General features: G+C 41.5%; 1 protein-coding gene across 12 annotated transcripts in view; it reads left to right on the top strand.

Moving 5' to 3' along the window:
- The window catches only part of Wdfy3 (WD repeat and FYVE domain containing 3), a 277,794-nt gene that overhangs the window by 148,540 nt on the left and 102,369 nt on the right, over positions 1-26,885 (top strand). For 11 of the 12 annotated variants that reach the window (XM_063249360.1, XM_063249363.1, XM_063249371.1 and 8 more), the window contains 11 exons: positions 6,268-6,735; positions 7,888-7,989; positions 10,348-10,541; positions 12,383-12,840; positions 14,327-14,410; positions 19,383-19,560; positions 20,761-20,975; positions 21,757-21,869; positions 23,779-24,010; positions 26,212-26,312; positions 26,438-26,656. In XM_063249360.1, coding sequence (XP_063105430.1) covers positions 6,268-6,735; positions 7,888-7,989; positions 10,348-10,541; positions 12,383-12,840; positions 14,327-14,410; positions 19,383-19,560; positions 20,761-20,975; positions 21,757-21,869; positions 23,779-24,010; positions 26,212-26,312; positions 26,438-26,656 — 2,364 coding nt within the window. The remainder of the gene's footprint in view (positions 1-6,267; positions 6,736-7,887; positions 7,990-10,347; positions 10,542-12,382; positions 12,841-14,326; positions 14,411-19,382; positions 19,561-20,760; positions 20,976-21,756; positions 21,870-23,778; positions 24,011-26,211; positions 26,313-26,437; positions 26,657-26,885) is intronic. The other variant, XM_063249368.1, reaches the window with a different exon arrangement.

The raw sequence follows: 26,885 nt of genomic DNA, 5'->3' as shown, positions 1-26,885 counted from the left end.
AAAATAGCGGGACATATTATAGTAACTTTTTTGTTTTCCTGTTAACCTGATTTGAACCCCAGTATTGCTCTCCCCATCCTGTTCTGTCTGATTATTCTATACTCTATTTTGTTTGATAGTATCAAGTTTGAGGGTATAGGTAACCACTTTGAAGGCAATAAGATATACTATGATACCCATTATGGTTTGACTATTACCTTTTTTTGAAGTAACCAGAGCTCAGAGAATCATGGACGACCTAACTTTTCTGAGTATCCGTGACTTCTTCAGAAAAACTGTAATATTTATGGAACCAACCAGGTCAAGCTACCTCATTTAGAGTTTCTTGTCTCAGCCAAAACCGTCCGTTTGTCTTGTCACTTGGTTAGGTTGTTGTGGGAACCAAAGAGGTAGCTGTGCCCCACACCGATGGAGTGATGGACTGTGTCATCTTTTGTTCTTTTTGTCCTTTATTTGCCAGCAGTATTGAGATATAATTTGCATCTGTTTGAATCTGTCCATCACGCTGCTGGGTTTGGTTAATCCTGATAAATGTGATTGTACAATCACACTGTAATCATGATGCGGAATATTTTCAGCCTTTAAAAGGCCTTCAGTTCGCCTTGCGGTCATTCGTCTCACACTTCACCCAGCCCAACAACAACAGGTCTGCTTTGGTTTTGCGCATTCTGCAATTCCAGAAGCTGGAGTCATGCAGTACGTGGTCTTTTGTATCTGGACCCTTTCACTTGGTGACGTGTTCAGCTGCATTTTTGCATGTTTCAGTGTTTTTGGCAGTGAAACATTTTGCACGGTTTCAACACCCATTTACCAGTTGCTTGTATTTGGCTATCAAGACTGAAGGTACTGTAGACATTCGTGTAAAAGTTTTATGGGTGTATGTTTTCCTTTCTTTCACGTGACTCCAAGCACTGGAATTCCTGGTAGATGTGGTAGATGCATGTTTAACTTTAGACGAAACATCCAGCTCTTCTGAAGTGGCTGTCCCGTTTGAAATTCACCTCAGCAGTGTATGATGGTCCCAGGGGCTTGACATCCTTAATAGCACTTGGGGCTGTTAACTTTGTTTGTTTTCAATTCTAGGGATTTTAGTGTTTCCTAGTATCTAATCGCTTTTAATTCTTATGATGTAAATGATTAATGAAGTTGAAAGTCTTTTCAGGGGCTTGGTTGTCACTTGTTTCAGGTAATTGTGCTGCTTTCTTGTTAGGGTTGTTTCATTGGAGTTTTTTAGATATTCTAAGTAAGTCTTTTATCACCTCTTTATCCTTAGATATATATTTTATAGTTTGGTTCTTTCTTGCCTTTTGTTTTCTCTTAACATCATTTTTGGAAGACTATAAGTTTTTCAGGCACAAAATTCAATTTTTCATTTTGCCTTGTTGAAGAACTCTTTGCCCACTTTACATTCCCTAAGATTGTCAGCAGTATTTTCTTCTTCTCGTGCTTCTTTCTAATGTCACATTTCTCCAGTGCTTCCTCTTGACTCTTACAGAGACCAGCTTCAATTAGTTGTTGCACAGCACAGGAAGGAAGAGTTCAATTATTTGATTTTTGTTTTGCTTTGTTTTTTCTTTTTCTCGTGGCTGTACCAGGGTGCCAGGACACTTTCTTAAAAAGACTCTAGGTCGGGGATTCTGTGAATTCTGTTGAACTTGTCTGTGTGTCTTTAAGTCCATACTACAGTGTTTTGATTGCCATAGTTTTATTTCAATAAATTTTAAAAGTAACTCATTTATATTGTTTAATTTTGTTCTTTTCAAAATTGCTGTGGCTATTCTGGGCCCCTTGAACTTCCATGTAAATTTGTGGGATCATTTGTTGGTGGAGAAGCTGGCTGTGAGGGTGACTGGGAATATTCTGTCTCTGAAGTCTTGGAGGGGAGAACTGGCATCTTAGTAAGGACTCCTGCAGTCAGTCCATAAAAATGAGACTGCTCTCCATTTGTTTTAGTCTCATTTTCTGTCAGCAGAGTTTACAGTTTCACTGTGTAGAACCTTCAGGTTTTTTGTTAAATTTATCCTTCAAAATTTTATTTTTATTGATACGTCTATGAAGGAAATCGCTTTCTTTCTCTGATGTCTGTCTTTCTTTCTTTCTTTGTGCTGGGATATGGACTCATGACCTCATGCCCACCACTGAGCTGCATCCCCAGCTGTGGTGCATTTCTTATTAATCCTGTTTGCATTAGAGATGCTAGACTGTTGTACAGGGAAGGAGATGGAAAAAGCCAGTGCATGTGGCTATGGCCTCCTGTCAGTTCTTGCTTCACAGTGCTTATGGCAATAGCTCCGTGGTCTCACCCGTTCCCTTTAATCACCTGTGAAAGGGATATTCTTGTTGCCAAGGGATTGATACCAAGTTGGTGGTACAGTTACGTCTGAAAAGGGAGGATGAATATGTGTGCCCTACGATCTTGTGTACAGCTTAGCCACCTTGGTTTTGGCCCTGATTACAAATCAGGTGAGGCAGCAAAGGAATACAGAATTTAAAAGAGGTCAACTCAGTTACTGTGTTGAACATATTTGTTGGTTGGTTATTACTTGAAAATGACTGCTTCTGTAGTAGATAGCAAGAGCTTTTGCAACGTGCTAATATCCTTGTCAGCAGAGGGAGTTTCCGGAGAAGGAAATTACACAGAGCAACCCTTCCCTTTAAACAGAAAACTCCCTAGCTTTGCACCAACGTCAGGATGCTCGTACGCTCACTTGTTTGTAACCTGTGTGAGGTTGCACTGCATAACTGATGGCTCTCCAGTGTCCACAATTGTTCTGCAAACCCAATGTTTGAGCATGTTTTTCTCAGAGCATGTATCTTATCACGAGAAGAGACTACTTCCAGCTTTCCTGAACTTTACTTTGGCTTCCCCTGACTGGAGTTTTATTATCAGGCGTGAGTTTAGGCAGTACCAGTGTGAGAGTACAACATTACATTCTCCTTTGTGGATTTCGTTCAGCCTGCTAACCGCTGTCCTGCGGTGGTCTTGCCCATGGCATACCCAGGGCTGATTTCCTCTGGCTTCCACAGTGTAACTCAACAGCTTGCTTCTAACTGTTCCTGTCAGCTGTCCACATGTGGTTTTAATCATTCTTTTCCATCCTACACTTCCTGATTTCCACCCCTTCTTTTTTGACTCTGCTTACCTGTCCTAATGTAGCCCATGTCTTGGTGAGCTGTTCTGAATCACCATTGGCACCTTTTCTTTTTACGGAGAGATAGGATCTGGTGATAAGACCCATGATAAGATCTTTCAGGCTGTCCTTGAACTCATGAGGTAGTGAGGGCTGGCCCTGAGCTTTAGCTAATCCTCCTGCCTCAGGCTCCCGAGCACTGGGATTGCAGGGTGTACCCAGCTCACTGTCAGCATCTCTGGCCTTTGCTTTTCCTTTGAACTTATCTTTATAGTCCCGCTCCAATGACTTGGAGTCTAGTAATAGTACTTAGGATCTGTTCACTGGATGAGTTTTTTGCATTTTTTATTTAGGCCTGTATTCTTACTTTATTCTTCTTATGTGTGTATCAATTAGACCCCTTTTTCAAATGTTCGCTTTCCTATTTTTCATTAGATGGAAATAGGATAGCTGTCTTCTTTGTTGTCTACGTAGATGTTCTTCAAACCTTGTGCTGACTCATTTCTTTTGCTTCTGCGTGTGCAGACTTTAGAGGAATAAATGGCGATTGCCATATTTTAGAATGCTTTTCTCATTGTATCACTGTTTCTTGTAGCTATTTTTGTGCCAAAAAGATTGGAGTCAGACTTTGAAACTTAAATAAGTTAATACAGACTTTAAAATTTAAATAAGATACATCTGTGTAGCTAAACTATTAGAGTTTTTATGTGCTAGCATTTAAGAAATATGCTTATCTGTCATATATATTATTTTAAAGTTTTACTATTCAATTTTTCCTAATTGACTATTTTAGAAATTTAATGGCTATGACAAATAACTATTACTCATAATATTAGCTTTCAAAATACAGTGTACTTCAAATTTGTAAGCCTCTGATTTCAGTATTGGTATTCAGCTGTTCTGTTAGATACTTTTTTTTCTGCTAGAAAGCTAAATTATCGGAGCATATTGATTTCCATTATGCATAGACTTTTTAATTTGGAAATAATATTGTACAGGTAAACAAAATTTTTTTCTCTGGCTTAAGTTAGAAAAAATGATTGAGCTTAAATGTAGAGAAGACTAAGTGGCTGTTGCGTTGGTTAAAGTACTTTGCTTTTGAAGGCAGCCATGAAGATTAGTTCACCTGTGTTCCTTGGTCATTTACTGTGGTCAGTGTATTTTAATTTCCCTATCATCACCTATTTTCATGGCCCCTAGAAGAGTTGAATAATAAGTGGGATTAAAGAAGAATCAAAAAACAAATAACTTTAAAATTTGTAAGTGACTGACCTGCCAACTCCTATTTCTGCTTTATTTATTTATATGAATGAAGATTAACATATGTTACATTGTCGCCTTAGTTTCTTTCCTCCCTACTGTGACGAAACACCCAACACCCAAATTGAAGGAGGAAAAGTTTATTTAGCTCACAGTTTGTGGAGGTTTCAGTTCATAATCAACTGGCTTTCAGGGAAGGATAGCATGGCAGAGGGGCAACAGTTCCTGGCGGTGGAAGACAGCAAAGCGACAAGAAAGTGAACTTTTCGTGGTGGCCAGAAAGTACCAAAGAAAAAGGAAGAGACAAGGCTCTTTCTGTCCTTATATTGTATGCAGGCTGCCCGCCCCTGGGCCAGTATAGCACTCACATCCTTAATCCCAGCATTGAAACATGAATCGATCACAAACTTTAGATTCTGCAACCTCTGAACTCCATCCCACCCCAGCTTGGACCACTGCTGATCTGAGAAGACATCTAGACAGGATCCGTGACAGTTGTGTTTATATAGGCACACTATTGTTTAAACTACTTGTTGTCTGTATGGTAGTTTATCCTTGTGACTGATTATTAATGTTTTATTTTGTGAAACCACATCACTTAAAACCAAATAGTGACCGAACTTGCAAAAAAACCAGATTTTTTTTATATTAAACAAAATTCAGTTCTTTTAACTTGTTTTCTTCAGTGATGATTAATACTATCACTTAACTGAAAGGTGTAGAGTATTGGCTAGACTTCATTTTTAGCTTAATTTGTCACTTCTGGCTTGTATATTTGTATGTCAGTTTATCTAAGCTTGGTTTTTGGTGACTCAGAGATGATAAAAAGTTAAGATGTCCTAAAAAGAGCAAACATAGTAAGGAATTGAAAAGAAATATAAATCTATGATATTTACCATGTATCAAATATATTTAGATACTATAGAGGAAATTGAAATAATGTATATATACGCTGAAGATTTTCTAAAAATCTTTGTGTTTTTCAAAGATGTTTGTGTCAAGATTCCTTAGTAGTCATACTAACCTGTTTTATGTTTTTCATAGTTCTGTTTATACTGTATTTCAAAAATCCAGTTTGTTGTAAGAATCTGTTACTCTTTTTGTCATTCTTGCAGATGCTAAATACACCTAATAGTTGTGGAACTGAGAACAATTTTTAGAGGCAAACCCTTGTTTTCATGTGTTTCAAGTGTAACTTTCCGTGTTTTATTGTCATTAATTTGCCCCAAGGAATCCATATGTAAAAATGTTTATTTATTTTTCAGTTAATGGGTTTGGAAATCAGAGGTTTAAAAATATATGTAGTAGGTGGTCAGAAATTGCTTTAACAGATGTTTATATAATGAAATGGCAATTTTAGTTTGAAAACAAACTTCCAAATGAAAATCATAATGCTGTAATTATAACGAGAAAGCTGAGACTTAGAAAATTCCCCCTCCTAACTTCCTGGCTTTCCACCCTGCTGCGCCCAGAGGTCACTGTTCAGCCTCAGTCTCTTCAAGGTGGACAGCACCGTGCTCACGCTCAGGGCAAGTCTCACTGAAAACAGTGCAGCGCCTAGGAGTTTCCAGAACTAAAAGCCGGCCCCTTTGGGATAGGATTTTACTCTCTCTAGAGCGGTTTCATTTTTCAACATATGCTGTTCTTGAATTGAAATACTCATTATGGCCCATTGAAGTTTTACTTAGTGTTATTTATTTGTAATTAAATGATTTGAACCTGGTGAAGAGAAAGAAGACCTTTCATGCACACAGGACATGTTCTTAGCAAATTTTAGTTGGTAAAGGCCAAAATCCGTGGTGTGTTTATATGGATCAGTTTGCTGCGATGAAAATATCACTTGGCACCTATCTTGTATTCTCGTTTCCTGTTTCAGGTCACAGTGTGAGAAATGTCCAGGCCTTTGCGGTTCTTCAGAATGCATTTTTAAAAGCGAAAACCGGCTTCCTGGCCCAGGTCATCCTGGACGCTATCACCAACATTTACGTGGCCGACAGTGCCAATTACTTCATCCTGGAGCCACAGCACACTCTGTCACAGTTTGCTGAGAAGATCTCTAAACTCCCAGAAGTCCAAAACAAGTTCTTTGAGATGCTGGAGTTCGTCGTGTTTAGCTTAAATTACATCCCTTGTAAGGAACTTATTAGTGTTAGCATCCTGTTGAAGTCCAGCTCTTCGCACCACTGTAGCATTGTTGCCATGCGAACCCTTCTGAAGTTTACAAGACATGACCACATATTTAAAGATGTGTTCAGGGAGGTGGGCCTTCTGGAGGTCATGGTAAACCTTCTGCATAAGTACGCTGCCCTCTTGAAAGATCCAGCTCAGGCACTGCATGAACAAGGTAAAGCCTTCTCCGTGACCACCTCTTATGTGGTAAAGGGGCTTAGGAAGGTTGTTTAATTCCTCTTGTGCCTTTCCTGTGATTGCCGGCTTGCATGACTTCCTGGTGTGTGTTACGCTGACATTGTAGTGAATGTTTCCCAAAGTCTGTTTGGAAACTGGGGAAGAGTTTTGTTCCAGATAACTTGTATGGTCTTTATACCTAGTGTTTGATATTTTCTGCATCTAAGTAGGAATTGTAACATTCTGGAAATAATTGGAATTATTCATTGTAACTTAGTCTATATAATTAAATGGTGGATACTTCAGATCTTTTTGTAGAAAGCAAATACACCTAATTTGGAATATCATGTATACATCATTAGGTACCTTTTTGATAAATCTGAAAGTAATGTAGTTGTTTCTGGCAACTAGTAAGTATTAAGTGTGAATTAATATGAATTGAATAAGTCACTTTATTCTTAAAGTCTTCAGTCTTTTTGGTAAATTAAAATCTAATATTCTATTGAGATCTTTGATTAAAGTCCCTGTGAGGTAAATGTATTTAATTTTGGCATTTTTATTTTTAATACCTTGTTTGATAATTTTCTGGTCATACTGAGGTAAAATCTGTTATTGATTTCCAGCCCACCTTTAACAAGATGTTGGACATGCATTTTATTTTTATTAAGTTTATTGATACAGTTTAAAGATACACACCCATCACGTTCATCATAACAAACTTGTACCTATATGTGATAATATCTCAGTTCTTTTTTTCTCTCCTTCTCCTCCCCTCCCTTCATCCCTTTTCCTTTCTTATCTGCAAAGCTTTGTTTCCATTTCATACATTTTTTTCTCATTTTTTTCTTTTCCCTCCCTCCCCCATTCCCCTTTCCTTTTGAACAGTTTCTTCCTGTCTCACAGTATCTATTATATACTTTGGTCCTTATTTATGCTTCCAGTTTCTCACACCACAGAAACAATGCAATATGTACACGTGTGTCCCACTGATTTCACGTTACAGTCTCATGGTACCATTTTAAAGGTTGTATTAGCTGTAGTGTAAAGTGAATGTCAGGGAAGTATCTAAAGAAATTATTAGAAATAAAACAATCAAGAAAAATTAAGCTTATCACTTTTGTGATTTGCGACTTTGAACTTTTTTTCATAGGGGACCCAAGAAATAATAGTTCAGCTGAAGACCAGAAGCACCTGGCTCTCCTGGTCATGGAGACGCTGACTGTGCTCCTGCAGGGGTCTACCACCAATGCAGGTAACCAGGAAGGCACGGAGCTACCCTGCCTCGGTCTGTCGTGGGCTCCTTGGTCCGAGAGGCGCCTACACTCGGAGGAAGAACTGTTGGTTCATTGATGGGCTGGTCAAGCCTTGAACGTGCAGTCCTTTTGGACCATTTGAAGTGCACTAACCACAAAATATTTAACATTGTTACTATTTCAGAATGTCTTTATTGCTTTTTTCATACTGTTCCTTTTGCTTAGTTTTTTTTAAAAAAATTTACTTACATAATACACTCTTAAATAATTTGCTTTTTATGTTTTTTCCAAAATACTTGCTTCATGTGGTAATTTTCTTAATGTCATAGTAATGCATGTTGGCATATTGCAACATCATGACATTAGGGCGGTATCGAAAAGTTGTTCTCCAATGAAATATCGTCATTTCAAGGCAGAGTATTTCATTGAAAATTTTGCTTTAGCTGTGGTTTCAGTTTCTTTTCTGTAGTTAACAGTTAGTACAACTATATTTATAAATTGTTGTGCTTGCTTTTTCAAAAGAGTCTTTGAAACTTTAGTCCACATCCAAAAGCTGTGAGGTCCTAGGGTCAGCGCAGCCTGCGTAATGAATGAGGGGCAAGGCGCTGAAGTGAGCAGGGGGCTTAGACAAGTGGCCTTCAGAGGAAGATGTGCTGGGAACCTGGGGTGTACTCGCAGGTGAGCGGAAGGCCCTGGATGATGGGACTCCTCCCAGTGCACACACAAACACATGCATGCACACACACAAAGGTGTGACTGTGCTGAATGCAGAAAGACTCGGCTTGCAGCATGTTTAAAACACATTGTGCACAACTGGTCTCTGTGCTGGGTGTTAGTGTTGCAGAAATAATTCTTTCTCCAAGAAAATTATAACTTAGGTGTAAACACATAATTGTGTAAGTAGTTATTTAAATACAATTTTGGCAAATACCAAATAGAACTGATTGAATTTGGAAAGTAATTGAAACAGGGAGTATAAAGTTTAGTGATTTCCTTGGCGACATTTTCTGGTGTGATACATACCCTTCTTACTGCCATCAGTTAGACTCAGTTGGCTGAGATCCTCAGAAACGTACTAAAGACATAGGAGCAACAGTTTATTCTGCAAATTTGAGGAAGTGTCAGAGAGTTGTCAGGGGAAGACCTGGACCATCTGCTATCATAGGAGAGTGGAGAGCTCGCCCTGTGTGACCAGTGCGTTACACATCTCCCAGGGCACAGGTCCTTTGTCCAGTCTTTCTTTTTCTTATTAAGGTATTGCTCGTAGTAAGCATTTAAGAATACGCTGTGTTATGGTTATGTGATGGTCCCTACCTGCCAGCCAGTAGTAAGTATGCATGACCTTCTCACAATCAAAGGATGTCCCAGATCTCAATTGCTAAATCTCAGGCACCTGACTCACACTCACTGCAAGGTCACTAAAGGCTATGAAGTCAGCAGATAGCCACCAAGATAAGGACAGCAGCTGCCACAGCAGAACACACTGTCAGTTCTCACAGTAGACATTGCAGGAAACACAAAGCAGGAGGAAATTCAGGTTACACACAGGACCAGATCCACGAATACTATTGGCACCACTTTGATAAAGCTGGCAGTAGAGGTGTAGAGCTACATCTAGTTTAAAACTTGAAAGAGTAGAGTTCCTCAGGGAAGGCACTAATTCCTGGCTTAGCTTGCTTGGCGTGTGTCTTTACACTCGTGGGGGGCATTGGCAGTGCAGGCGGCTTCCCCTGATTAGGAGCGCAGGCTGAACACCAGCCGTGGTGGTATCGGCCCTGCCCCTGCTCTCAGCAGCTATGTGAGGTGAACTGCTGCGTGGTAAGATTCCGTTACCGGGCTGCATGATGGTCCTGGAGCAGGGCGATGACTGACTGTCCTGTTTCAGACTATGTCTTCCTTGTTCTTCTGTCCACCTATTTGACAAAAATGTTGGTTCCTTATCACTTTTCCCATGGTGAGTTATTCTGCTCTTTTCCTAATGTTTTGAAAGCCTCGTTTAGTTTACATCTTGTTTATTTGGTGCATTGTTCACCTAAAAACCTTTTACATAATTGGCTTGAGCAGTGAACCCCTGATGTCTACCTGTGAAATCGCCATGTGTTCTCAATTTGGAGCATTTGGATTTAGAGAATGTATCAGGGCGTTGCTCTTGAATTAAGAGATCTAGGGAAAACATGTACATTCCCTGGCACCCCACAGTATAGTTCTTGCTTTGCAATTTAAAAGAAAAAGTAGCTGCTCAAATTTTACTGGTATTCTCTTGAATTACTGTCTACAAAAGGAAGTGGAATTGATCCATCTCACTGCTCTCAGAGCATTCAAATTCTCCATGCTGTCCCTCTTTTGCTTTCTTCCAGGGATTTTCCGGGAGTTTGGAGGAGCCAGGTGTGCACACAACATCGTGCGGTACCCACAGTGTCGGCAGCACGCACTCATGACCATCCAGCAGCTGGTGCTGTCTCCCAACGGTGATGACGACATGGGCACCCTGCTGGGGCTGATGCACTCAGCCCCACCCACAGAGCTGCAGCTAAAGACCGACATCTTGAGGGTGCGCTAAAGAAGCCCTGTCCCCTGCCCCACAGCTAACATCCGGCATTGTTCCCAGTTGATTTGTAGTTCAGTTAGAGGCAGAGGAATTTCAGAAATCCAAAGTACAAAAAATCCATAACTTCAAAAAAATTCGTAACTTCATACTCATTAGGGATTTGGAAAAAGTCCATTCTTCCAGTATATATTGACATACCTTTGCAGTGATGACCTCAGTTTAGGGGATTATCTTAAATTGCAAAGTAAATTAGCCAAATAGATCTATATATATATATACAGACAGACACACACACAGACATACTGTGAAATACAATGTTACCTGTTGCACTGTACATACATACACATATATGTAATGATATTCTAGTGGATGATAGTGTGCTACAAGTTTTAGGTACGTTTTTATCATTTTACTCCTTAAGCAGTCCTATAAAATAAGTCACACCTTATTTACCACATGGGAAAGGTTAGAGAGAGCATGTAGTAACTGCCTTGTAAGTAGCAGACCTTACCTCTTACCACTGGGAAGATTATAAGTCGTGTCTTAAGTAATATTGGACACCAGCTGTGTTACAGATACTGAAGCAGCAGGGAAAGGAGCCCATTGTATGGATAAACAGACTTCAGATTATAGTTCAGGGCTACATAATGTCTTGGTTAAGTGCACAAGAGGGGAACTTAGACACTCCTGGGTTTAAATTCTACCTTTTCTGTTGCATAGTCTGTATGGTCTTTGGCAGATTATTGCACCGTGTTGGGGCTGACTCCTCTTATCTAAAATAATAGGGTTGAGCATCTTTAATCTGTTTTGGTTTTGCTTTTGTTTTTTGAAACAAGGACTTGCTAAGTAGTACAGGCTGGTTTTGAACTCACCATTGTAGCCCAGGCTGGCCTCGACCTTGCTGTGATCCTCTTGCCTCAGCCTACCAAGTGCTGAGATTATTGGTGTGCCACAGCACTTAGCTTAGCAACCCTCAACTGAAAGTCTGAGACCCATAATGCTTCAAATTTGAAGGTTTTGAGTGCAGGTTTTATGCCACAGTTGGACAATGCCATATCATATTTCATGCACAAAATTATTAAAAGTATTGCATAAAACTACTTTCAGGTTGTGTGTGTAAGGTACATGTGAAACAAATGAATTTTGTATTTAGAATTGGGTCCCATCCTCAACATACTTCATTGTGTATATGCAAATATTCTGACAACTAGCTGGAAAATTTCTGGCCCCAAGCATTTTGGATGAGAGATAGTGAACCTGTGGCATCTAAAACATAGGACTGTAGAAAAGATCAAAGAAAATAACTTGAGAAAGCCCCTGCTGTCTGGTACATACTCCCCAATAAAACATTAGATGATATTATGATCTACTCTTCTTAATAATAAGCCACACTGAAGTATAGCAGTCTGGGGAATGAGAAATTCGATTTATTTGGTCACTTTAGGTTTAATTCCTTAGAGCTGTTCTGTCAATTAAACATGGAGGAAAAGCTTGTCAGCCAGTATTTGTGTATAAGCCCAATCTATAAAAAGAAATTTGAACTTGTCTTCTGCCTTTAATGTGGCTTTTATACTTTGTTTTGATTTGTGTTTTGGTACCGGGGATCAAACTAAAAACCTCAGTGCCAGCAGGCACTGTGCCGCTGAGCTGTAGCCCTGGCCCTAGTGTGACATTTTGGAATTAGTGAAATACTTAATGTGCTTTTCACGTGGCTACTTTCTGGGTACATGATAAATACAGTCACATCAGATGTTCACAGATGGTATTTGCCTTTGACATCCATGCATGGTGGGTCTTGTTTTGATGTTTCAAATATCTGAATTTTGTTTGCTTGTCCCCTTTAGGCCCTTCTGTCCGTCCTTCGAGAAAGCCATCGTTCAAGAACAGTGTTTAGGAAAGTTGGAGGGTTTGTGTACATTACATCCTTGCTCGTGGCCATGGAGAGGTCTTTGAGCTGTCCCCCCAAGAATGGCTGGGAGAAGGTGAACCAGAATCAAGTGTTCGAGCTCCTGCATACTGTGTTTTGCACCCTGACTGCAGCCATGCGTTACGAGCCAGCCAACTCTCACTTCTTCAAGACGGAGATTCAGTATGAGAAGCTGGCAGATGCTGTTCGATTTCTTGGCTGCTTCTCAGACCTAAGAAAAATAGGCACCATGAATATCTTCCCCTCAAACACGCAGCCGTTCCAAAGACTCTTAGAGGAAGAAGTGGTTTCCATGGACTCTGTGTCGCCCACCTTACGGCACTGCAGTAAACTCTTTATCTATCTTTACAAAGTAGCCACAGACTCTTTCGACAGGTATGACTTTGCTCTGTCTTCTGTGTTACAGAGTGTACGTAGCATGACGTCGGCAGTAGGACTGGAGTTGTGCCTTAGCCTAAAAAAGGTGAAACAGGACCCTTCTGCGTTTGCTGGCGTGTATCACCTCAAGGGGCTACTGTTGCCCTGGTGTTGGTTTTCTCAGTGGGGAGGTCTCTATGTGATTCTAAACCCAGGCTCAGTTAGCTTTCCTTGCACCTGATGGAAAGTGTCTGTGAAGTTGCTTTGATGCCCATGTCAACTGTCACTCTCTTTACCCTCAAAACCTTGGGGGCGTCCAGACTCCATGATCCTGGTTATCAGCAGGAGAACCTGTGGTTGCAATCATGCGCATTTTCAGATGACAGAGAGCCTGTCATTCTCAGCATTTTATAATCCTTGAGAACTGATAGCTGTGCCCAAGAGGCAGGCACATCAGGGTCTTGAACCATCAGGTTCAAGACCATCAGAGTCTTTCACAAGTGCCTGCAGGAAGCCTGCTGCATACCAGACGTGGCCAGTGAGCACCGAGCTCTGCACTGACTGCGTGGTCCTCACTTGCTCTTAGGCTAGAGTCACAGTGTGTAGCGGCTGTGGCAAGGACAGGAACACCAGGGCTCTGAGGGATGCCCCGGGAGAGCCTCTGCTGGGATCCGTATATAGTGCTAACGTGCTACTGGTTTTGATTAAGTCCTCTTTTGGGGATAACGCAAGAGTAACCGTGCTGCTGGCTTATCTGTTTCAAGCATTGTCACGTCTGAGCTGCCAGTTTTCTTTCCTACCATAACTGAGTTGTTCCTCTATTGTACTAAAAAATAAGACCAAGTAGCCAGAGCTTCTATTACATTGCTTTATTTACCATGGAATATTTACTTTTAAATATCTACAGAGAAGGGCTGGGGATTTAGCTCAGTAGCATGAGTGCCTGTGTGGCAAGCACGAGGTCATGAGTTCGATCCCTAGTACCAAAAATAAATAAATATCAACAGAGAGATTTCTTGCTTCATAGTAGTATCTCTTAGTCTTTAATATTTAGATTTAAAACCCAGGTAATGTAAGAAAAGTGTTTCCCTTTTTTCTCAGCTTAAAAATAAAAATGTGTACATATTATCATTGAGAGGAAACGTAAGATTATTAGCTTGTAAGCAGGAGCTGTGTACATTTGTGAGATGAGACCCCTTTCTCTATTCTGATGATGATAGTTAGGGTACCTCCTTTTTGGTTTTGCGTTGCCAGAAATGGGGCCTACAGCGATCTGTTGAGCCAGCGTTTTAAATGTTACCTGAAGGGAAGACTCGTCTTCCTTGAGCATGCTCTCCCTTCCTGCAGTGCATGTGCTGTTGCCGTGTTCCTGGTTCCCGCCGAGCTTGGAGGGTGCTCTTTACAAAACTCTGACTGGCATTTCTTGTGAAACTAACCAGCTGTCCACCTGGTGTTCTCTTCCGCTAACCTCTCTAAACCTCCCTGTCTGTTTTGTTGTCTGTAGTCGTGCAGAGCAGATCCCTCCTTGCCTGACAAGTGAGTCTTCTCTCCCCTCTCCTTGGGGCACACCAGCTCTGTCCAGGAAAAGGTACTGATCTCAGAGAAGTCAATCTTCATTTTCCAAGGTTTTTTTTTTTTCCTGTGCTTACTTATGTGTTAATGTGGTGATTGTGTTTTGTAACTTTAATATTTTCTTGCTATTCAATTGATTTTTTTTAGATTTAAAAAGTTACTAATTTCTTTTGAGAGTGTTGATAAGAATACAATGTGTTTATGCTCTGAAGTCATGAAGGACAGGTAGAATCTTATATCTCTGCCATGTAATCTAAACTACATATTTTGTTTCAAGGGCAAATATTATCTTATTAAAGATAGGTTAGAAATGAGGACTTTTAAAGTCCCTGTAAGTAGGATACTTGTGACTCTGTTTCTGCTTAAGTGTTGGGGGCGGTCTTGGCTTGGTGCTATGACTCCACACTGAACCTCAGCCTTGCAGCTGCCGGGAGGAAATGTGTATTTTTTCACTTAGGTTCAGCCAGTTGAAATCTGATGCTGTCCTGGGGCCTTGTCAAAGCTAACCTTTGAAAAAATGAAGACAGGGCCCTGCCTAGGATTTCACCTGTTCCCATGCAGAGGTGTAAACTAATCTAGCATGCCTCACTGCCAAGCTCCTGAACACACACAGCAGCAGCAGTGGACCAAAGCGCAGTGAAGATACCTGACTGCCGCGCTGGGGGCAGCATCTGTGCCTTGAGCGCCGCGTCCTCTTCATTCCCTTGTTTTTCCCATGAACCAATACACATCCCTAACTCTTCTATAAATATTTCCAGTTGTGGCTTTTACAAGAGAGAAATTCTTATAATCTTCTGGATTGATTGATTGATTGATTGATTGATTGAGACAGGGTCTCACCATGTAGTTCAGGCTGGCCCTGCATTCACTGTGTAGCCCAGGCTGGCCTCAAACTCACAGCAACCCTCCTGCTTCAGCCTCCCGAGGGCTGGCATTTCAGGCGTGTGCCACCATGCCCGCAGGCTTTGTATTGTTGTTTGAATCTGACTGCTGCTGTTCAGATATTGAGACTTGAATGTGCTTGTGGTTAATGGACCAGAAGCAGGGATCACACGTTCTGCTGCTCATCATGTACCCAGCCTTCTGTTTGCAGACTCAAAGGGCCTCAAATTGGAATTCATTTGTAAACTTCATTTGTGCTGAGCATGTTTAGACCTTTTTCTTGTTACTTGTTCCTTAGCCGATAGGTTAGCAACTATTAACACAAGAGGTGGTAAGTAATCTAGGAAGGACTTAAAGCTCCCGAGAGGATGGAGTTAGGCTTTGTGCCCAGCATGCCATTTGGGTCTCTTGGGGTCCGGGAATCCAAACCCCCATGACTACAGAGGGTCAACTATATTTACAGGGTAATACTCATTAGGTATGTACAAAGATGTATTTTTTCTCCTCTTAAAAGTATACTGATGCTTTACAGCTCATGTTTAACCATGGCATAGTTCAGAATAGTTTTAAATTAAACTACAGTTGTTCAGTATATGTGCCCAAAACTACTGTTCTGATTTGTTTTGGACTATGAGAATTAAACTCAGGCCCTCTCCCTGGCCAAGCAACTACTCGTTCCCTGATCCACATCCCGTATTTCTAAAAGAGCTGGTCTTAAATCAAAAAAACTATAAACTAGATAAATATAAGTTGACTTAGGGTAGTTTTCTGGGATAATGAAAAAATATATATATTTTTTTTTTGTCTGAAGGTTCATGCGTGCTTGTGATCTCAAAGAACTACTGGTGTTAGAGAAATAATTTCAGTTACTAAATAGTTGAAATTACCTTAAAATCCCAATTTTAAAATACAATGATCAGAACATAAATATTAAAGGCCTAAGAATTGCTGTTTGAAAACATTTAATCCTTTGTATTAACCCACACTCAATAAACAGAAATTCACATATTAAAGGAGTACATTTCCTATAAATGAATATCCATTCAAACTTGTTTAAGTGGTAACTAACAAAGGGACAAGAACATTTTCCTCTTTTCCTAATTTATGTCCTTCAATTAGAAGTGGTTTTTCATCATTTGCAGCACCCCTGCATGTAGATACACTGGGTCCCCCTACATGTAGGTGCACTGGGTTGCCCCTGCATATAGATACACTGGGTCCCCCAACGTGTAGATACACCAGTCCCCCTACACATAGATGCACCAGGTTGCCCTGCAGGAATCTCACGAAGTCGCCACTATTAGCTGAGGGAGTTCCTGTTTCCTTTGTGTTCTTTCCAGCCTCACAGAGCAGTGCTATCCAAAGGGAGCTCTTCAAATTGTTCCTGCTGAGCGGTTCAGTGTGGCCTTTTTTGTTGGTTTGTGTGCGGTGCTGGGGAGGGAACCCAGGCCTCAGGCATGCCAGACAAGTGCTCTACCACTGAGCTGCGTCCCAGCCCTGTGCCCACGGCCCTGCCGCATAGGTGGTGTCACAGTAAGGATCATAAGGAAGTAACTGCACAAGAAGCAGAACTGGGACTCCACAGATTGAAGTGTTGTGTGGTGCCCTTGGGAATTAGAATTTGGTCCCGTTGTTTCTAGAACTTCTCAACAAGTCTCATCAGCTCTTGGAAGCTTTTCCTTTTGGCAAAATGTGTTTGAAGAAGAAAGCGTTGTGCTGTGTTTTCTGATCAGTGGAACATTTGTGTGAGAAGGTTCTCAGCTGGGGACTTACCTGGCCTATGAAATCCTAGAGATTCTTCGCAGATTATGTTAAAAATTGAGGGAAAAAGAACTAGCCAACCTTACACATAAAAAATTAAGACACATGGCCTTTTTTCATTTATTTATTTTTTTAATGATAGCAAATTTTATGAAAGGGAGGGAAAGAAACAGGCTCTGTAGAGCAAGTTTGAGCCAAGTAAAAGTGGGAGAAGAATTCACCCTGCAGTGTGAGGGAAGCCACCATGGGAAACAGAACACTGGTAGAGCTCTTTCCTCATTTATTATTGGGAAGGGCTAGTAGGACAGATATACCTGAACCATGTCAGCGTTGCAGGAAGTGAAAACAAAATGCAAAATATTACACAAACTGTACACAGCAGACAGGCCTGGGAGGGAGGAGGCAAGCGCCATCACCATGCTGGTACCATGCCTGTCCTCAGGGCTGCTGCACTCTGGGGAGCAAGCAGAGTAGATGCAGGATATAAGTCCTCGTGTGTTCCCAGAAGAGGCAGAGGAGTCCTCAAACAGTTGAGAATGCCTCCTGAAATAGTAAATCGCAGTTTCTGTCACTTAAAAATAACTGTAACGATAAATAAGTCAACACTGAAATGTCATTTAAACCTGTCTTTGCAAATGGCTAGGTCTTACTTGTGATTCCACTGTTTAATAAATGTAGTCCATAGATTTAAAAAGTGATAATTCCTGTGGTGGTAATCTAAGCAGCTTAGTAAAAATCAGTGTTACATAACATCTGTTATAATATGCATAATTTTAATTTAAAATAAATACCAGGTTTTGTATTTTAATATTATTTGCCATATTTTTCTGGCTTAGAAGCCATAAACTCTTTTATGAGAATATTGTTGTTTATGTAATTTTTAAAAAAAGTTTACTTTTGTAATAGTTACATATTAGTGGAGAGTTAAGTTTCCAAACACAAAAAGATATCTTACTGGGCATAGCCATAATATAAGTGAACATCTGTATTAACTTTTTAATGCAGAAGTAAGTATGGAAGAAAGGATTGTAAGTAAAATTTACAGCTAGAGCTGTTTTTTTAAATTTGAGTTATTTTTAATGTGTAATAAAAAGTTATGGAATTTCTGCAATCAAAGATTGATAAACTCTTACACTATAGAGAAATTATGAGGTTTTTTTAGATATATCAAAACATTTTAAAATACAAAAGGCGTGACAGGAAAAAAGTACCTATTAACCTTGAGAAATCCATTTTTAGTAGGCGTAGACATGAAATCTTTCTTAATGAAAAACAGCAAACCATAGAAAGCGAAGGTGCAAATGGGTGGAGGGCAGGCTGGCTTTTTAATAAACCAGGAAAGGCGTGTGCTTTCTGTATGTGAAGCAGAGTACTTTCCTGGAATCTGTACAAAAGAGAAAGTGGTGTTTGTTTTGTTTCCTTGAAAACATGGCAGTGCCAATTCTTCGCTCCTTAATCACTGTTTTGAAGCACATTTCCCAAGCCACTCTTGTACCAGAGCTGCCCCTTCCCAGCTCTGGGCGAGAGCTGCACTAGAGAAGTTATGCAAGCCCAGCCTGTCCTCCTGCAGGCACTGAGCTCCCGCAGGCTGTAGCCACCACATCGGTTTCTCGGTGCCAAGATGTGGAATGTGCAGAATCCATGAGTCACAGATGAGAGTGTTAAATAGGAACAGGAGACCACTGATAAAAAGTGCACCTACCCAGGACATGGCTTGGCTCCTGCATCATACATGCTATGTTTTTTTTAGAAGTATAGTAAAGCTTTTCAGTGAATAAATAGAGTGAATGTAGCTCCATATAAACCAAAGACCAAGTCCCAAGGTGCTTACTAGATGTATTCATTCTCCAGCGGCCTCTGCACTGTGCTAACCCTTAACTCAGTTGTGTGTTTACAGAGCAGGCCACTTGGATTTCATTAGTTCTCGATGGTGTTGGCCGTGGTCTAGGAGTAAAAACACACAGGCGACTTCAGTAGAAAACGACCTCATTCGGGAGTACAATTCCACATGACTGCTCATCAGGATAGTATCTGAACTCTCAGCTAGATCAGTAGATCGCTGTGGTTTCACTGAGTTTTTATCTTCCAGTGTAGATGCCATTCTTTAGGGAAACAACCCAAACACCAAATGGTATTGACATAGAAGAGCTAAGAAGAAATAGCAGTTAAATATCTACATGTGACTTTGATAATGTGTCACATTTTACATCCCAACTGTAAGATATTTTGTAACCTATCCCTCAATTACAAAATGATTTGCTTGTCAGTGAAGTAACAAGATGAAGAAAATGAGCAGAATGTGGTCAGAATTAAATCCCATGTAACACATCTCTCTTGTCTTACAGGCATGCGTATCATTCTGTTTCCAGTCCCCCTGTTTACCCTGCAAAAAATGTTGCTGACCTGAAAGTCCATATGACGGCGCCGTCTCTGCAGAGCTCCGACGCTGTCGTCATCCATCCCGGAGCCATGCTTGCCATGCTGGATCTCCTGGCCTCCGTGGGCTCAGTGACACAGCCAGAGGTGAGCTCCTTTGTCCCTAAGGAATGAGAGGATGGGTGTGTTAGTGTGAGCAAGGGGTCAGGGAAGAGGTGCTACACACATGTGCTACAGTAGTAAAGGCAGATGAAGGAGAAAATGGGATTCTAATTGAGTGCAGGATGATTTTATATATATAGATATATGAAATATGTATGTTATATATCAATATGTATATGTATTTTTTATGGTTAGGGGATATAATAATCATTTGTTACACATGTAATCAAGATAGTTACTTCTGATACTGGGATAATGGTTTCCCTTGTAACCAAAAGCTCAAAAGTGGAACCTGTTAGTAATAAAGAAGAGAAACGATTGAAGATGTTACATTGAAATTACTTGTTTGTATGTATAACACTCAAAAATAAGGAGTTTGGGTCGCTATTTTTTTAAAATGTCGTATGACTTCCAAGGCCTCAAGTGTTATAAATGAAGATGATAGGCGTCTAGTTTATAAACACCATGAAGAAAGATGTTACGCCCACTTTAAAAGTAAAACTACTCCAAGTTTTGTAGCCATATAATCCAGAAATATTGTGAGAGAATAGAGTCTAGGAAGGCAAAATTAGAACAGGAAATGTTTGCCTAGCCCTGCTCCAGAACTGCTGAATTGTTCAAAGCCAGTTCCTTTATTTGTGTGAGTGTGTTTTGAAACATCTGCAGACTGTGTATTAAAAGGTATTTTTCAGCCGGCTGTGGCAGTGTGCGCCTGTAATCCCAGCTACACAGGAGACTGAGGCAAGAAAGCCACGGTTGGAGGCTAGTCTGCGCAGGTTGACAAGACTGTGTCTCAAAACAAAAAGTGAAAACAGCTGGAATGTAGCTCAGTGTAGAGGCCTTGGGCTCAGGACTGGGGAAAAGAATAGATACGGTAGGATTACAACTGTGATCCCAACACCAAGGAGGCTGAGGCAGCAGGATCCAAAGTTCAACTCCTGAGTAATTTAGCAATACCCTGTGTCAAAATAAAAAATTCAGAGGGCTGGGGATATCGCTTAGTGCAGAGACCCTGGATTCAATCACCAATACTACAAAAAGTAAAAATTGGAAATAAATACAAAGGGTTTGAGATGTAGCTCGGCACACAGCACAGACTCGGAAGAGATGTGCTTCCTGTAGAAAGAACTGTCACTCATCTCATCAAGAATGACCGGGTGACATGGATCTCTGTGTGGCCTTTAGCATGCACTGGACCTTCAGCTCGCGGTGGCAAACATCCTGCAGTCCCTGGTACACACGGAGAGAAACCAGCAGGTCATGTGTGAAGCCGGTCTTCACGCGCGGCTGCTACAGAGGTGCAGCGCGGCCCTGGCAGATGAGGACCATGCGCTGCACCCGCCCCTGCAACGCATGTTTGAACGGCTGGCCTCGCAGGCACTGGAACCCATGGTGCTGAGGTCAGTAGCCCCTTTTCACACAGGCCTCCACTGACCACACGTGACACCAGCACACATCCTTAGCCGGCATCTCAGTCACCGTGGGCAAGGCAGCAAAGCACAGTGAAGGAGGGACAGCATACTCAGAATCTACCAAATGGTCAGCAAGGTTTCTGCCCATCAGCTGTCTCATGCACTTTATTTTACCTCAAAAACAGTCTTGTTACTTAAAATGGACAGTTTATGTCTATGTAAGAAGTTTCTATATGATAGAGTCTTTTAGAAATATCTTTTATGCTTTTTATTTGGAAAGAATTCTATACAGCAGTAACGTGTAAAGGCAATGGGTCAGATTTCCTATCCTCTGCCAAGTGTCCCTGGTGGTCCTGTCTTTCTGAACTGCAGGATAAGGTGGGGGTAAAGCCCAGGCATTGGAGACAGTGGAGATCGCCTCCTGGTGCCGCCCACTAAGCCAGATGGGGGAGTGTGGAACAGAGAGCCACTGCAGAGTCTCAGGCAACAGTCATGTGGAGCACATGCTAGTTTTGCAAGATAGTAACTAGAGTGGAGTAAGCTGAGACAAAATTGGAGACACAGGGAGTAACTGAGACTATTTCCCAGCCCTAACATTCTGGGAGGTTGAGGCAGGAAGAGTAGGCTTGAGAATGTGGTTAGTAACTTAGCATTTCTTTTCATATTGGAACTTGTCTGTTATAATTCTTTGAATCTCCAGTTTCTTGTGTCTGGTTTCTGGGTTATATAATATCACGATCAAGGGTTAACTGCTTTGTCTCTTTCCTAGGGAGTTTTTGCGTTTGGCAAGTCCTTTAAATTGTGGTGCCTGGGACAAGAAACTGCTCAAACAATACCGGGTCCACAAGCCGAGTTCCCTGAGTTATGAGCCAGAGATGAGAAGTAAGTTGACTTCTGACCTTCACTTTGCTGTATTAGACTCACATGATTTTAAGAAGTTTACAAAAGAAAGGAAGGGGTTGGTTATTTAAAGGAAGATGTACAGATGTACAATGTTATTTAAAGGAAGATGTACCTGAGCAGGGGAGCAGGTAGAGCAGGGAAGGGTAATGCAGAGAGGAGGAGAATTCCAGGCCACGTCCCCCTGGCCTGAAGGGGACATGCTTCACCGGAGGGCCATGTTTTCCATGCCTCTGTCTGTAATATTTGCTCTCTGCTGCCGGACTAGGGAGTGGCTTATCTGGTCACTGCTGCCAGGCTGTGGGATCGTCGGACACTGCTGCTGGAGGATGCGGGGGAGAGGAAGTTCGAAATACTGATAAAAGCGGTTAAAGATATACACCAAGGAGTGTAAGCCCAGGAAGCAAAGAAGTAAAGCCAGGCGGCTTCCAGTGGGAGCTGGACCCCAAGGCCACTGGAGAAAGGCCATCCTGTAACCAGCAACTAGGCTGTGGGCTAGCTCTTTGCATGAGCTTGTACTCACTGCACAGGGCAGGAATTTGTACAGAGAAGGCTGAGACAGGTGTGGAATCAGCAGAGGACCTGCAAGGACCCTGGACCTGCCCATTGCATAGGGAGGTGTGGTACGTCCAAGGAGGAGGTGTCCTCAAGGTTGCTGAAGAGCGACATGGCAGTCACCCTGCAGGAGGCCCCCAGGCCCACAAGGAGCATGGGAACTTAGGTCCTCATTCCCCAAGAACTGGCGATGGGCTGGAGGCCCAGCTGCACTGAATTTCCTTCATGATTAATTCTGTGGTCCCCGTGGCTTCTGCTTTGTCATTGGTTTCACATAGCTAGTTGTGTGATAAGCCATTTGAATGCTGGCGTAAGATGAGTGTTACTGGTGAAGCAGACAAAAGCAGTACTTAGGAACATACACTGTAGGTGGCTTTGAGAGCAGGTAGTGGTCCCTAGACCTGTGCCTTGGTTTCTAAGTGGGAATTCTAAAGTCAGAGTAACAGCTTTCCCCCACTGTAACTTCTCTTCACTCCCGCCCCCCTCCCAAATGCTGTGCTACGGAGATGTTATTGGAACACACGATGTTATTGGAACACATGGGTTCTGTAGTTTTTCCTATCCCTTAGCATACAGATCATATATGCATCTTTTTGTTATTGTTACTTTTGCACAGTACTTTCATAGTTCTTCAGAACTGAGTTGTGATTTCCTTTGCTAGGAAGCAAAACTAGCTGCTTCCCCTAAGAAACATAGTTGTTTGAATGTCCACCGCATTTAAGGGGAAAACTGACATAGGTATTCATGGTCAGAGGGAAAGTTTTCTCCTTTGTGTTCATGATGTGTCTCTGGAAAGAGAACAGGTTGCTTAGAATTTGCCTTTTCAGTCTTCAAATTGTTACCATTCAAATACATATGGACAAGGGAAACAGTTTACTCCTTTTTATCTGATTTTTTTTGTGTGAAATAACTTTTTTCTGATACAATACTTCTAGAATATTTTTGTTCGCAAAGAGGAAATAACAAAAAGTAGTTTTGTGAAATAAAAGTATAACCTAGTTTGTAAACCACTAACTGAGGTTTATAGTTAAATTCTGTTGAAATAGCAGCTTAGGTGGTGATTACTGGTGATTTTTCTTTTTATTTATACTGAATAGTTCCCAGAATTTCTATAGCATGCACAGTACTTAAGCATGACATTAAAAAGAAACACAGCTATTTAAGTTTAGGAAGGAACATAAAGTACATTGAAAACTATATAATGGTCTTAATATTTTAAAAATTAATTACATTTCATAATTAAAGAGTAGTAATACTTAAAAGACAAGCCAGGGGTGTAAGGCTATTTTTAGATTCTATGTGATAATTTTCCTAAGAGATTTTCTTGGACTTGCAGGTAGCATGCTCACGTCTCTGGAAGGTCTGGGCTCTGATAATGTCTTCAGCCTACATGAAGATAACCATTACCGAATAAGCAAAAGCCTGGTCAAGTCGGCCGAAGGAAGCACTGTACCCTTGACCAGGGTAAAGTGTCTGGTCTCCATGACAACACCCCATGACATCAGACTCCATGGGTCCTCGGTTACGCCAGCTTTTGTTGAGTTTGACACATCCCTCGAAGGGTTTGGGTAAGGAAACTGTGGTGTGTGTGTGTGTGTGTGTTGTGTATGTGCGTGTGCGCGTACGTACACGCTTCAGGAAAAGAAAAACTTGCATAAATTTTTTAATATCAAATGTATTGAGACATCATGAGATTATACAAGATACCTTTGATCTCTGTAATTAGAAGAGGTGCTCGAGGTGGTGGCCATTAGCTTCCAGATGTTTGTTATCATGGTGAGCTGCTGCTCGGGTCACCTTGCTCGGGTCACCTTGGTCACTGAGATTGCTGCACATGCACTTTCTGCTGCTTCTCTTAAGTGCAGGCTGTGTAGCAGGCACACAGCGTCCTGCGACGTTGATACATGATGTCCTCTAGGGTCCCCATGCAAGGGTAACGCCCTCTGTCACCATACTAGTCGTCTTTCCCTGAAGTGGATACTTTTTTTGGCAGAATATATATATATATATATATATATATATATATATATACACACACACACACACACATACACACACATATATATTCAGAGGATTTGATCGTGTTGTAAATTTTCTACATTTATTTATATTTAAATTTCGTATTAGTACATATTTGTAGTATATAATGTTTGCATTTCTCATGGAGAGTTGGTATATGTACATAACATATCTTAATTCTTCTGTTTTGTGTTTGTTTTTTGTTTGTTTCACTGATTTTTGAGATAGGACCTTGCTATATGATCCGGACTGGCCTTGAACTTGGTGTGCAGTCTAGATGGCCTCAAACTCACAGGACGCTTCTGCCTCAGTCTCCTGAGTGCTGCAATTACAGGCCTGCACCACCATGCCCAGCTATATGTTAATTCTTTTTTCATCCCTTTTCCTCTCTCTCCCTCCTCCATCTCTTGATTCCCTTCCCATTTGAAAAGATGTCTCCCTCCTTCCTTTTATCTGCCTTTTATTACTATAAGGAATCAGTAATTTTAAGGTCCATGAGCCAAATCTGTATTTGTTAATAAGGTTTTTATAAGGTTTTATAAGTTACTGTTCCGTGAATTTGTTTTCACTGGATACAGCTGCACCCCTTCATGTGTGACCTGTCCAGTGGTTTGGGTGCTAGGGCATGGGGTGGGTGGGTGCAGGTTGTGGTGTGTGTATCTGTCATGCAGCAGTTGGAAGAAGGTTTGCTAGCTTCTGACACAGCGTTTATAAATGTGTGGATAATATATAAATTAAACTGTGTTGGCAGATCTTTGATTACGGTTTATCACCATTGTGTTCCTCAAGTTACTGTAGTGTCTTACACACTGTAAATATGTAAGTATACATTCAGGGACTCACTTCACACCAAATGCAAAGAAGGCACACAGATACTAACACATCTGATAGTGAGGTTATAGAGTTTATATGCTTTAGTTGGCCTTGTTTATTTGTTTGGTTGATTTTTTTTGAGACAGTTTCACTATGTTGTGTAAGTTGAACTGGAACTCACTGTGTAGCCCAGGTTGCCCTGGAATTCAGAGCCATCTCCCTGCCTCAGCCTCCTGAGTGCTGGGATTATAGGTGTGCACCACCATGCCTGGCCTGTTGGCCTTTTTTAAATGTACCTATGCGTCAACACAAACTTTTTCTGCTTTAACTGGATTGATGAGTTGTTGAAATATTGGATTTTTAAAAATTTTTTTAAATTTTTTAATTTTTTTTTATCAGTACCAGGGATTGAACTCACGACTGTGCGCTTGCAAGGCAGGCGTTTATGCGACTAAGCTAAATCCCCAGCCCCATGTTGGAATGTTGTAACTTACGGATGTACCTTGGATTTTGGGGTTCTCGTGTGTTGCTGTAACTCTGTAGTTGTACTTTAAGAATATTCTGGTAGATCATCTTCAAATCCTAGGTATTTGGGGATTCTCTTTACCAGGGCAGTAGTAAGAGGGAATGACTGATAAGATGGGAAAGTTTTTGCCATGGTGACATTTTTCTGATGTCTCCGTTGAGATTTTATTTTTATGGATTTTACATATGCAACTTATACTTTCATTTTTAAAGAGTTTAGGCATAAAATAGTAATATTAGAGATTTTAAATCTGTTGCTTGATAATCTCACACCCTTGAAGGTAGGAAGGGCTTTGCAAGGTGTTCAATCTGGGGACCTTGCGTGGTGTCCTGTGGCTCCGGTGAGGGCTCACCTGCCGCCTGATCAGCGGCAGCCATCACCACTGATCTCTGTGTTGTCTCCTCCTCACAGCTGCCTGTTCCTGCCCAGCCTGGCCCCTCACAATGCTCCCACAAATAATGCTGTCACCACGGGGCTCACGGATGGCGCTGTGGTCAGCGGCATCGGCTCTGGTAAGTTTGAGACCCTCTTCCCTTCTAAGATCGTTTTCTAGCAGACGCTTTATTTAACATTTATATGCTCTGGTTGACCTCTTCTGAAGAAAATGTCTGATTATTATTTCCCCTGCCCACACTAGGCGAGCGGTTCTTCCCTCCGCCATCCGGCCTGAGTTACTCCAGCTGGTTCTGCGTGGAGCACTTCAGCTGCGCCCCGCACCACCACCCCGTCCGCCTGCTGACCGTGGTGCGGCGGGCCAGCTCCTCGCAGCAGCACTATGTGTGTCTCGCTGTGGTCCTCTCTGCCAAGGACCGCTCCCTCATCGTGTCCACCAAGGAGGAGCTGCTCCAGAACTACGGTCAGGGCTGTTCTTTCCCGTTTTCTGCTTTCGGTTCTGCAAGTATTACAACTTCAGGCTGATCTTTATCAGGGTCAGCGGTTACTTCCCTTTCAGCTTAAAAGAGTACAGGCCAGGTTGTGTGAAATCCAGGTACTTGAGCAGTGCACTCTGAGGCATTCTCAAAGGGACAGGAGACAGCAGAGGGGGCGTGGAAAAGGTTCCACTCATTGCAGGGAGCCAGAGCTTT

Source organism: Cavia porcellus, unplaced genomic scaffold, assembly GCF_034190915.1.
Source record: "Cavia porcellus strain 051 isolate PalLab524CR breed Dunkin Hartley unplaced genomic scaffold, mCavPor4.1 scaffold_5, whole genome shotgun sequence".
In the NCBI taxonomy this organism is placed as follows: domain Eukaryota; kingdom Metazoa; phylum Chordata; class Mammalia; order Rodentia; family Caviidae; genus Cavia; species Cavia porcellus.
This window is presented reverse-complemented; position numbering and strand designations above follow the sequence as displayed.